The sequence below is a fragment of the Cloeon dipterum genome, chromosome X (genome assembly GCF_949628265.1).
Source record: "Cloeon dipterum chromosome X, ieCloDipt1.1, whole genome shotgun sequence".
NCBI classification, from domain to species: domain Eukaryota; kingdom Metazoa; phylum Arthropoda; class Insecta; order Ephemeroptera; family Baetidae; genus Cloeon; species Cloeon dipterum.
In genome coordinates, this window is record NC_088790.1 from 19,775,563 (window position 1) to 19,788,833 (window position 13,271).

At 37.0% G+C, this 13,271-nt stretch overlaps 1 protein-coding gene across 6 annotated transcripts in view; it reads left to right on the forward strand.

Annotated features, from left to right (window-relative positions):
* Positions 1-13,271, forward strand: part of LOC135947379 (uncharacterized) — a 36,977-nt gene that overhangs the window by 16,853 nt on the left and 6,853 nt on the right. For 3 of the 6 annotated variants that reach the window (XM_065496212.1, XM_065496214.1, XM_065496216.1), the window contains exons 2-3: positions 7,600-7,680; positions 9,086-9,115. In XM_065496212.1, coding sequence (XP_065352284.1) covers positions 7,600-7,680; positions 9,086-9,115 — 111 coding nt within the window. Of the gene's footprint in view, positions 1-5,324; positions 5,457-7,599; positions 7,681-9,085; positions 9,116-13,271 lie in introns of those variants that run through there. The other 3 variants (XM_065496217.1, XM_065496218.1, XM_065496215.1) reach the window with 3 other exon arrangements.

Below are 13,271 nucleotides of genomic sequence, written 5' to 3' on the forward strand. Positions count from 1 at the left end.
CAGCCCAATGGGAGTTTTCTTGGGGATATTCACCATAATATATATATATATATAAATATATATATATATATATATATATATATAGTCCCGAAAATCGTCAAATTTAAAAGCGAGCACTTTGAATAGATTATGCATTATGCGAGTGCCATAAAACTAGATGTTTCACATTTTCCCATCCTTTTCGAAAGAGTTAATTATTTTTGCAGCGTCTCAAATCAGTTGACCATGTTTCCGCATTGCCCTCCAACCTGGAACTAATGGTCCTAGTGCAGTAATTAGGACTGCAATCTTGTCCGACTCGTGACACGTTCTCTCTTTGCATAACTACTATAAACAAAGCGTGCACCGCCAGGTCGTCCCTCGCGCCTGTGGACTGTCAGTCGAGTTGCGTAACCCGATTAGAGTGCACCCGAGGGCGAGATTCGTGGATGATGACTTTCTCTGTGCGACGCACGGCGTGCCGCACTCTTTTAACCGCACACGCCGATTTTGCATAACAAAAAATCAACACCTACAGCAGACGCTGAACAATAGACCGCTGCGTTTTGCATTGAACTAGAACTGTCTGACACACTCGTGGAAAGATTGCATTATATATAGAGAGACTTGGGTAATTCGGTCTATTTTTATTCTATACCTGTGAACTGCCTTGACTTAAGAGTGACCGGATTAATATAACAATCGGGACGAATGTAAGAAGATAATATGTGTTCATTTTAAATATAAACAACTTTATGCGGATTTATATAATCAGGGTGGAGGGCTTAATATAAACAAAAATTTATCACACGTTTCCGCTTTGCAGACAGCCACTTTCTCGGGGTTTCCTATATTTTACCTGAAATTGGACTGCCCAAAAAAGTAGTTCATGGCATGGAATACCCAAAAAATTGTTGTTCCGAATATGTTTTGCCAGAAAAAATATCAAACGGCAAGCATGATAAACCAATTCTTCACTCAGTGCTAGAATGGCTTGTAAGAAAATAGCGACACGTAAAAACAGTAGTTAAAAAGGCCTTGCCCTGCTTATTCCAGCTAATCTAATACATGAAGGCTTTAACCTTATTGAAGGGAAGATTTGAAACATGAATCTCAACTGAAAAATTAAAATATAAATACTGTCAGAGAAAGCTTGAACCATTGTTGAGTTTTGAAATAATTATTTAAAGAATATACGGTGAGTCTATTTTTCTCATAGTCTTAAATTTGTAAAAGACTGCTCGATTCCCGAATAGATCAATATAAATTAAAGAAATATTGGACAAAAAACCGGTTAAAATTCAGTGTAATATATTATTTCTTTAAAAAGGCACGCATTTTAGAACCAACAAATGATTAAGATTTAGTACAAGATGTTTCTCAAGGAATTTGACCTGGAAATGGAATGTTTCGTATTGCCGGATCCCCTCTAAAAGGATTAGAGTTGTAAACATGCTAAAATGGCTAATATTTTTTGCGAGAAACTGATTTAGAACTGCAGCGTGGGGCCCCCAACGCTAAAAGCATCCGTTTATGAATTATAATGCGGCGAGCCGAAATTTATGAACTGGTTTTCTGCCGTGGTGTCCCCTGCACGTGAACGACCAAATTATTATATCACATTTGGGCGCGCTAAAAGCGATCCGCTGGAAAGTGCGCGCCCAATTATTTATATGCACACGCATATAATTATGTTATTATTGCACACATAATTCGATGCGAAACGGCTTTATATCGTAGACCGTGATCCCGCCCAGAGATGGCCTGAATTTGCATAAGTCGCGCGCGCGCGCTTGTGAAACACACCACACACGACCGAGTTGTATTATGTTCTGCGTAGATGATATCACAGAAGGGGCGCGAGGGCAAATTTCTTTCGAACCTGTTTTAGAATTGATATTAATTTTTAAACGCACAGCTTGCTTAACTTACACACAAACATATGGCCCACCTCTCGGATTCTGCGTGAATCGTTGCAAAATGCTGCGCATCTCGGATTGCCACCGCGACTTGCCTCGTAAATCTCATTTTACGACCCGATAAACTTGCTCACCATTCGCCGCTTAATTGATAAAGCTTTTCCTATTTCACGTCTGATATTTCTTTGGCAATCCCAAACACGACACGATTCCTGTAATCCGGCGTGTGTTAGATTTAGCGGAAAGCGATATCAGCACAAATAAATGTGCCAATAGAGTGTGCTTTAAGAAAAAAAATGGGCGTTTTATTGATTTTAATGCTGGTTTTATCCAGACAAATATATTCTGATATGAATAAAATTATTTCTAAAATTTTTAGATTCGCGTTCCCTTGTAATGTTGTAACCCCAAAAACTTCAATCGTGTTTTTTTCCTGTAAATCGAGAGTTCTAATTGTAAGAAACTCCCCTACTTTTTAGCTAGTATTTATTCGATCTTAATACTTTAAAACAATGATATTTAATTACAAAATATAGATTTTACTAGTGCTCCCAAAGACTATAACGATTACGAAATGGATAACTAAAAAGACTGTAATCCCGTTTGCCATTTTTTAAACTCTAAATGCAGTTTCGTAAAAAATCATCATATAAATAAATAATCAGTTCATCGACTATATTGGTTCTACCTCTCGTTACCAGAGCTATAAGAGCAACAACTAATCTTTCAACGACTGTTAATGGTGAAAAAATGTTAATGAAAATTCATAATGCTTGGCAGACAATTTTTAAACTAATTATTCAAGCGTTTTTTGTTTCCGTTTATTTAAAAAGATGATTCGGGTGGTTTTAAACGGAATCAAATATGGTTCTATTGACTCACTGTTATTCATTTGCCGAATCAACGGAGTGATTTGAAAAAAGTCCAACGCCTCATCCTTTTTATGAAGTATATTTTTAATTTCCACTAAAAACTAATGGCAAAACTCGACGCCTTGAAGTTTTGCGACGACTCAATTATTCCACTGCATGTAAAAGACTTAACGTCTTCCGTATATAATCATGACTGTTCGTACGTTCGACTGCCTGGATTATTGATCGATCTCTCATTCGATCATTGGAATTGACGCAAATGAAGATTGGCAAAAGAAAAGAGCACGTGCAATATCTCGAAAGCTGTCATTTGAAATGCAGATCGAACGGGCGCAGCAGCGAGAGATAGAAAACGAGATGATAATGAAACAGAGCAAGGCTTCGGTCAATGTGTTTCTCTCGATCGGCTTTTTGATTTCATATACGTGCATGAGCGCGGATATATGTGGAGAGCAGATCAGAGGGAAGGAAAATTGACGCCGTCGGCTGCCAATTCATTACGTGTCGTGCAACGCAGGCAGTTTTAATTCAATGCGTGGTCGTCGGCGCAAAATGAAAAGCGTGGCCAAGGTTTTTTTGCTCGGAAAACAGCACGTAGTCTTGCATCCACGTGCACTTTGACGAACGGACCAACGCTAGATGGTCTAAATTTGCATTTTTATGCGGTGCGAACGCCGCGTTGAAAGGGTCCTTGTCTCATTCGGCTGTTTACCGACAAGAGTTATTTACGCGCGAGTGTAATTCATTTAAAACTAACTACATGCCTAATTATAGTCTCGTCGGATCGGTCAACAGCTGTGTTAGCATATTCAATGAACCAACGGACTTAAAATGGGTAAAGGGCACATGTATGTCGTGAAATTTAAAGAAAGCAGTTAAGTTAAATATTAATTAAAAAAAATCTTCAGGTTCCTCCCCGCAAAAATGGCAAGTTTCTAAAACAGATAAAAATAATGAATTATATACATACACTCGCAGATGATTGATTTTTAAAAGCCTATAACAGCTACGATACGAGGGTGCGTGTCATTTAATTTTTTCTTAGAATATTGCTAGGTATTCATCCTTTAGTAAAATTAGTGCAGCGCTCAAAATCCATATTCTATACTTTAAATTTCAAATTGAAATTATTGTATTATATTGTCTATTTTTAATATTTTAACACATTTTCAATTTTTCGCATTCCATTTTTGTATTTGAGAAGCTTAAGTAAAAAAATGATTCTTAAATAATATCTGCCAAGTCTCTAAATGATTCTCCTCAAACCACAACTACATATCGCGGAATAATTTGGCAAAAAACCTATTTTAACCCACAAAATAGAAGTTTATACATTTAACACAGGCTCAAACTCACAGCCCTAACGAACTAACTTATCATGACGCCGCATGAAATGCGCAATTAATTATCAACGAATCGGTTTAAGTTTTGACACTCATGGAAAAATAATTACTGTCAAAATGCAAACAGTGCGCTAATGGCATCGGAAAGTTGTCTTTAGTTATAATATCTTTGAATAAGATTGGGAAAATTCTCTGCAAGATAAGATAGATGAATGAAGGCAAACCTGGTGGAATGTCACGTCTGTGAAACACAAGTGATTTTTATGTTGTTTGTGATTGTTTGTTACATCTGCTCACAATCAAAACACTCGAGAAATGAAGGTTTTTATCACCAACCAGATTGGCTCTATATTCCAACTGGAATGATTCAGAAATTCACTATTAGGAAATAATGATAATAAATCTTATTTAAATATTTCTTTAAGCTCGGAACTTAACATTGAATTTTTATGCAAAGCGGTTCACCGATAATAAAAATGCTATAATAAAATGAGAAAGGATAACAAATTTTACGGGGGTAAAAGACGACGTCACAGTATCACATACATAATCTTCGTATTCCACTTTGAAAAGAATGAGATGATGTTTATAAAAATATAATTTGCACGATACATCTGTGACAATTAATTTTGACCTCAGGTTCGTCTATTTTAGTTCATATTACTTGGGGAAAATGCTTAATTTAATATTGTGTCTATTTAAAATCTAAAATTCTGGACTGGAACATCGCACATTGTAAAAACAAAAGCGGACGCAATATAGAGATTGATGAAAAGTTACGAGACGAAGATCTGTCAATATTTAATATTCAACTCCTTATCTCGAGAACAAAATAAATATGTTCAGCTGAAGATCTATTTTAAGAATTCTTTTGAACATTGCGGTCAATGCACTCATTTAAAAGAAAAATCTAGCTTCAACTATAAATACTGTGAAAAAATTTGCAATCGTTTTTCTTTAGTGGTGAATAAAATTTGACATTGGGATGCGACAGCTGCGAAAGTCCGGCAATTTTTCTATTAGCTTGTGCTATCAATAACCACTAGAGAGCAAATTACCTCCGGCAGTTTGGACGAGAGAAGGGTCGTTCGCAAATAATGCAAACCCAAAGGGCTCGCGTGCCGTGTCAACTCAACTCATCTAATGATTGAAAACGTCATCGCACCATTGATGATGCGGGGCGTCGTTGTTGGGCTGGTAATCGCCGGCGATCGCCAGTCGTTGTCCGTCCCGCCTCGGGACACACGCGCACAAAACTCACTCGGTCCTATTTCCCGTGCCGAAATTGTCAGATCCGGACTGCAGGCTGCTTTCTCAAACGATGTTCCACCTTGAAGAGTCCAGTGAGTAAATTAACCGCACTCTTCTTTTACAAATCTTTTGTCTGATATAAAAATCTCTAAAATGTAAAAAAAAACTTCGGAAGATATATAGTGCTGCTCAGGGATTTAAAAAGGTTCACGTGATAAAAGTATTTTGATTAAAAATTAATGCACTCCTTTCCTTAGAGAAAAACAATTTATGTCGTACGTAGATCAAATTGAAAAAAAACCTGCAGGCACAAAACAAAACAAAATAAAGTCGGTAGCAAGTTAACGTTGAGATTGAATTGTTTACAAGCAGCAACAATTGTAATGGAAAACAAATAGAATTATGGTTAGCATTTAAGGCCAACAAGAACATTAAAAGTGCTGACTTTGGATTTATTCTAGAGATCTCATTTTCAACTAAACTATTATTTTTTCAAATTGGAGTGATACATTAATATTTTCCGATATCATCAAACACTGCTATAGATGCTGATTCTGTAATAATTGTTTGAGCAAATAAATTCGGGTGATTTGTTTTCGAAAAAATGAGTCACTCGCAAATTAGTTAAAATTCAAGGATTTGCTAGTTTTTATGGCGATGTGTCAAGTTGATTGGGCGCGGCGCTGAAAAAAGAATGTTAGGTCTTCATTAATTGCCAGTTAGCCTGGTCTTAACAAATTTCGAATGTAAGCGAGTGGAACGGCTTAATTTCATTAGCATTGACGTGACCGTGGCCTTGGTCTGCGATTAATTTTATGTGTGTAAGAGCACAAGCACTCGCTTACCGGCCATCATGATTTCCTCTCGCGAAAAACGCCGGTATAAATAACGCCGTGCTTTGATTCAATTTGATCGTCTTTACGTTATCTTCTTTCTAGTATGTTTGATTAAATATTGTAATGAGCAAAAAGTTGCTGGACAAGTGTCATATCACGGTGATGCAAACAGGAAATTTCCACTCGTGCAGTAATCTGTTCTTTTTGCATAACGCCAACTGAATAATTATGGTTTATGGAGATATCTCGCTCTTCTTCTCTTTTGCGGTGGAGGCGGCGATTATTGTTTTTTGCATTTAGCTAACTATGCCAGCTAACTACTCATTCGAGATTATCACACCTGTCATAGAGGCTAGAGACGGATTATTGATTTGCTGAGACAGAAAGTACGCAGAATAACAAATATGCGAGAATCTTATCTTTTATTTTTGGAATAATAGATTTAGAGGCTACGCTTAAACTTGCTCTGTAATTATTTGTTTTCTAAATATAAAAAGCCACCTTCACATTTTGTATCTTTCTTGCATTGAATTTTTTAATGTTTGATAATATGTCAATATATACATAGTAGGTTTGTTCATGTCTAAAATAACAAACACAGTAGCTCCTGCATAAGAGGTTACCAAAGAGCAAAATCTCGTTTCTGTTGCATGGAATTGTTTTAATCACCAAAATAAACCAATTTAGGTTGATGTTCTTGGTTCAGGTTTGGAGTAATGGGCTTGACTGTTATGATAATTATTGATCATTATATTATGCTTTATCACAACCACGAGGAGGAAAATATCTCGTATTTAAGTTTCAATGTTCTCACGTGGTGGAAGAACAGTTGGAGATGAATGGACAAACGGTCATCCGAATTTCGCAACGCCTGACGCGTTATCGCCCAATTAACAAGTGATAACTCTCAACCAAAAAAATTATCAGCTCTGAACAATCCGAGCTCCCTTGAACTGATTCGTGAATTAACAAAGAAGACTAACTCATAAATTTTTGACCTAGCTACAACTTTGAATGCAAATAATAATAAGTTTCTTCATTTTGCGAATTTAAATGGTAAATTTTATGAGTTCATTTAGTTTAAATTAAATATTTTTTTATTTGAAACCATTTTAGTTGACGAGAAGCTATAGCTCTGCCGATTTGAATGAATTGGCGAGCAAGTAGCCCGTTTTGATTCAGACTTGTGCTTTTGGCTCAAGTCGGATGCAGACGGAGTGTGGGGGCCACAGAAAAAGGAAGCAAGGTCGGCCGCTTTGCACACCTTATCAAAAGGGTCCACCAGCACACACCGGACAAACCACTTTTCATTCATTGTTTCCTGCTAACGTTTAATTTATTGGCCAATTAATAACTAAAAGGATTTTCGCTGACCACAGACGCTTTCTTTTGTCTCCAGCCGGTGACGGTGACCAGGCATCTCCACCCTATGAGGTTGTCGACGTCAACGACGTCATCCAAGGGCTTCTCAACACTACAGGTTAGTAAAAAACTTCCCTTTCCAATCTGATGCGAAATAATTTCAGAGCATTAAAAACACGTTGGTTAAAACTCTGCAACAATTTTTCTTATTCAATTATAATTTTGTAAATTTACTAAATTTATGATATATAGTAAAAATATTTGAGTGGGGGTATTTTATATAAATTAAAACAATAAACTGATTTAATCAGGCAAATCCATTAGATTTTATTTGGCCCCATTTATTTAAATATAAAAATGCTTTTCTTTCTGGCGTTGATTGAAATTTCGGCAAAGTTAGAAAATGCACAGGAGACATAATTTCGCAGCAAAAAACGTATCGCAAATAATAATTCATAAGGTTTGATCTTGTTTTCCCCACCGTTTGTTCGTGGTCATGCTCGTGTTGGCTAACATTACATTAAGTCACACCAGAGGTCGTTTTTTAGCAGTGTGCAAATTTGCTGATTTAGTGCGGCATGTCGCCAATAGGAGGTTGAAGTCGCTATACACCCAAGGTTGCATTAACTTCTCAGATCCAAACTAAAAAGCGAAACACTTAATGTTTTCTCCTTCAGATGGCGCTGTTTCATTTTCATTCATTCATTCAAATGTGAGCGACTTTTTGTCCTAAATTTTCTTTTTCATCTGCTATCACATAGAGCAGTTGTCACACTCAGTTGCATTTTAAAAATAATAATAAATAAATTTAAACAAAATCTCATAAATTCGAGCTGTCCACAGATGTTGGGTCAAATGAATGTCTTTTGTTTCGGATTAATCATGTTTTAGATTGAAGTTTAAATTAAAGTAAAAATAAACTGATAGATTTAAAGACAGCTGGTTACTGTGAATTTTCCTTTTTATAATGACAACGATCAGTTATAGCAATAAATTACTCTCGGAAGCTTATCCCATGCTTGAGTTTTATTTTAAAGGCAGAGAGGACTGCTGATAAAGTCCACCAAAATAGCCATTGTACATATAATACGAGAATGTGCGTTACTTTTTTCTCGAATTTCATTTGATGTTGGGGCCGTGCCAATTAAACAGTTATAGTAAACACATTTCAGAGGAAATTTGATAAAAGGAAATTAGATTTTAAGAGCGAGATATATTTTCGATTTGTAGTTGTCTCTATCTTTGATTTGCCTTCTAGTGAAAGATAAATTAACATTAAAACTAAAGTTGAAAATTCGATATGGTAAAAAAAGCAAAAACCATTCAACTCCAGGCATTTGTTACAACAAATGACACTTCACAATCATCTGGTTTAAAATCATTAGGTGCATATTTTTAAAAATTCCTAAAAACATTAAAATTGGGATTATAAAACGACTGTTCTTCTGCAGATACAAAATTGTTCGCACGTGTGGTTCATTGAATCATCCTCATCAACTTATGTGTTGCTTTTATTTTTTCAGACTCGGAATTATCATCACTATCCCACTTAGGTGAGTAACCACTTTTCATAAACAAATTTCTTTTCACTAGTTTTGTTTCTCTTCCTACGAACTCCATGTGTCAATATAAATAACGAAAAGAGGTGCTGGCGTGTGAGAGTGACACACACATTTATTCAAACACACAATTGTTGCTCATTCCTTGCGTTGCTTAATGGCGACACGTTCTCCAGAAAAACTGCGCACTTCTTCCCTGACGCAAAAAGGTGACCGCGTCTAGTTTGTTTATTTTTCGCCACCGCATCACCCAATGCTGTTTATTTGGTTTGTTATAAAATAAACGCCGTGCGGGAAATAGCCAAAGTGTGAACACGAGCGTCACTGTAGCGGCCTTGACGACAACTTGGGCTCGTCAAAACGCGATCATGCAAAGCAAGTGGCTAATTTTTGCATTATTATGTCCGTGCTCTAGGCAAAGCAAATATTTAGGGTCCAAATATTCAAATTATTAGCACACAAGAAACAGTATAAACAATTCATTTAATGATTTATCTTGTTAGTTTTCGTTCCAGATGTTTTTTATTTTTTATATCAGCCATAAATTTAATCAATTGCATTGATAATGAAGCGGTGTTATAATTTTCATGTTGGGATCAACCAGTTATCTTTCGCCTAAATGCATGCAACAATTTAATTGCTAATGTGTCACCTTGAAGTCCCAATTATGCGATTATCAATCTCCAAATCATTTCAAACAATCAAATTACCTGATTAAACCATACAAGTCTTCAGCTTTTAAATTATAGGAGCCATTTTTAACGTTGAGCTGATCGAATTATAATGAGTGAAATTTTCATCATGCGCAATCTGTATCTTAACTGTGAATAATGCGATTGTTGGCATATTGAATTATATATTCGACATAGGGAGGTGTCCCAAGGTGAGAGCTCGCAAAAAGCTGCGATTTCGCGGCAATAAACCCGTTCACTGATGAGGCAGGGCGCCTTCACACACCATTATTTGCATATAATTGCCTCGGTCAAGTTCAGTTCCTGTCACAGCGAGGCTGTGCGCCAATTGCAATGGCAACAATACCAATTTGTTCGGATAAATTCATCCACACGAAAAGGCTAAAGTATTTAGACTTTCCTGGTGGAGTGGATTTTCCTCTTGGCAAAGCTGTCAGAGATAGATTATTTCCTAATTAGAAAACGGACTCTGATTTTACCCATTCCCGAGCTGAATGATATCGACGTGGAAGGGATTTTCGATGACAAACGAACGCGGGATCAAGTGAGAAGTTATCTGCTGCTATTCAGACGGCTGAATGCGCCAGGACTTTGCTTCGCCTTTCATTTATATATTATTACACACCCGATTTGCACAATCCCTTATCAAGCTTGGCGAAGCAGTCTTTCTTTGCACAGTTATCAACGTGCCCTCTCTTTCTTGCTAAAATCCCCGTCATTTATTACACATAGGCGGCAGATTAAAATTATCTCGAGGCAGAGAGACGCCTCTAGAACCCTTAAAGGTGGCTTACTCCCTTACCCAGATAACGTTTCAATTACAATTCAAAGTCCGTGTTTGAGGACGACAACTGCTAATAGCGAACACGTGAAAATGCAGTGAATCAACTTTTTCCTCATCTGTTGAAAATAATTTATTTCTAAATATGCATGGAATCTTGTCCAACTTGTATCTCCAGGCAAAAAGTCGGCAATGAAGGAAGGCAAGATGTGCGAATTCCAATCCAACAGATGAAAATCATTTCGGTTTTCGATCAAATGTCAAGGACTCAAAAAATAGCTCGACGACAGTAAAGAAGCACGATTACGACCCTCCAGCTCTGTACGAGAAAAGTCCTGCTCTCTTGAAACAGAGTCGGGTTTCGCTAAATCTACCATTTATTCTGACAGGTTCAAAGAAGCAAGATAAAAATTAATTTTAATACTTAAATATTTGAGCCAGGCTAAGCTTGAATTACATCCCCATTTTTCCATCAGTAGAGAACGGGATCATTCAAACCGGATTTTTTTCACTGACTTCAAACTACTAAAAATTATTTAAAACAGCCAAGATTCACGGTTAATAATAGTCCAGTCCCAGCACGGATGCTGCTAAAATTAAATTGATATTCATTTGTGTTAAGAGTCGTGATGAGAATATCTGTGCTGCGTAATGGTTTGTAATTAATAATGCTCTTCCGTTTACGCAAGACGGGCGCGTTGGTAAAAATCTGTTTAACCTCATGCGGTGGTGCATGTGGCGATCAAAGAAGTTGGATGCTGGCTGGCACTGTCGTCTGCGGGCGCTTTTGTTGGAAAGCAAGGTCGTTAGACTCACGCTGAATGCAGTATCAGGTATCCATCAATAATTGCGCATTTTTATTTTTGCCTGCATCCTTGACATTCGCTCGCTCCACACTCATCTTCCTTGTCCCGCGAAAGACAATCAAAGCGGAAGATTTTTGATTGAGCGGGAAGTGAATTTTCCAAATTTATTCAGGGGAACTGACTGCTGACAGCTTTTAATTATAATTGTTGAAGCGCTGGACGAAAAAAGTCAGGTTCTGACAGAAATGCCTTTAAATTTGGAGTTTCAAGTTTCAACTTCAGAATTTCCACGCATATATATATATATATATATGGTCCAATCAATAATCAAATTTGAAAGATATGGTTTGGATAGTTAGACCCAATTTGACATGAGAAATCAATCAATGCGCAGCTTTTGCCTCTCTGGAAAGCGTCTAGATTTTTCCCGTTTTTTCATAACACAGGCGAGAAAATTGCGAATAGTTAATTAATGGCAAAAACTGGCTCGTCGAATGATTCGTGTAGTCAATACTAATAATCTCTAAACAATATTTTAACTTAAAATGTAATGAACAAAAACGGTACTTTTAAAGCAATTTTGATTATATGTTATTTAATCAAAGCTCCACAAAGTTTCATTAAATCGCTACAGCTGTCGAATTGAACATTTTGGACCATACAATTGCACTTATTTTTATAACTCAATCGTGGGTTTCTACATCTACATTCAACATAAAATAAATTTAGAACTGATCCAAATGTAGAATTCAAAGAGTTTTCGGTGGAAGAAAGAATGGTACACAACGCAAGTCACGCCCTTAAAACTTTATTGAAGTAGACAAATATGTTTATAAGATAGTCAGAGATTTCACAGAATAGCAGAATTTGCAGAGTGACATTTTCTCGTCTTCAAACACCTAGATTTGGTAAAGATAATATAAATATGGCAATTATTTGTTCAAAGTGCCAAAAAAAACCCAGCCTAGTTAATCAACCCAAGCGCTAAATTTTGTTATTATATATTATCTGTTTAAAATTATGCGGAAGATGATTGATTTGCATAAATAATTTTGCCCCAGGAGTAATTAGCTAAGAGTGGAATAGCGCGCATGATAAATTATTGGACGCACGTCAGTTTGTCGATCAATCACGCGCATTTATGCAAAGAGAGGCAGCCGCAGAGAATGGAAAAGTCATTTCGTCCGTGTGCGTGTGTGTGTGCTTGTGCGCTGCTTAGCTCAGCCTTGACCTTAGTTGGCAATTTCTATCTGTTTCGCGTCTTATTCGCTTCCTTCCCGCCCGCTTACCTCTCTGGTTCCCGCAACTCTGCAAAGGTCAAACGCATTTTTTTATTCGCGCAGTGAGAGCGTTTGTGTTGTGTGCCTGTGTGGAGCTGGTCACACACACACAAACACACTCGCTAACAGTCGCCAGGTTGGTACACTTTTTTGGCCTTTTGGAGGTCGACACATCGACCCACCGGGCCACCGGCCAAGGGAATTGATTCTTGATTCGCACTTTGTATTGCTATACCTTTTGCGTGACTCGGCCGCCGCAGCCGCCACGCTTCATATATTAATCCCGCGTTGACACTTCACTTCCCTTTCGCAGATTTCTCCCAGCAATTCAGCAACGCCCAGACCTCAATAAATTTAATTTTTTTAACAAATCCTATTGCTTAGATTCGCAGAAACTGGCGGAAATTGACCGTTCCTGAACTATTGAATTCCTAAACTAACAAAAATAGAAAGAGTAAAAATTAATTTTAGTTTTTTTATTTCTGGAGATCAGTGAATAGAGAATATTCTTATCGAGGATAAAGGACCACAGTGACTGACAATGAGGTGATCTTTTTCACAATTTTGCAATTCTTGAGTGAAAACTACTTG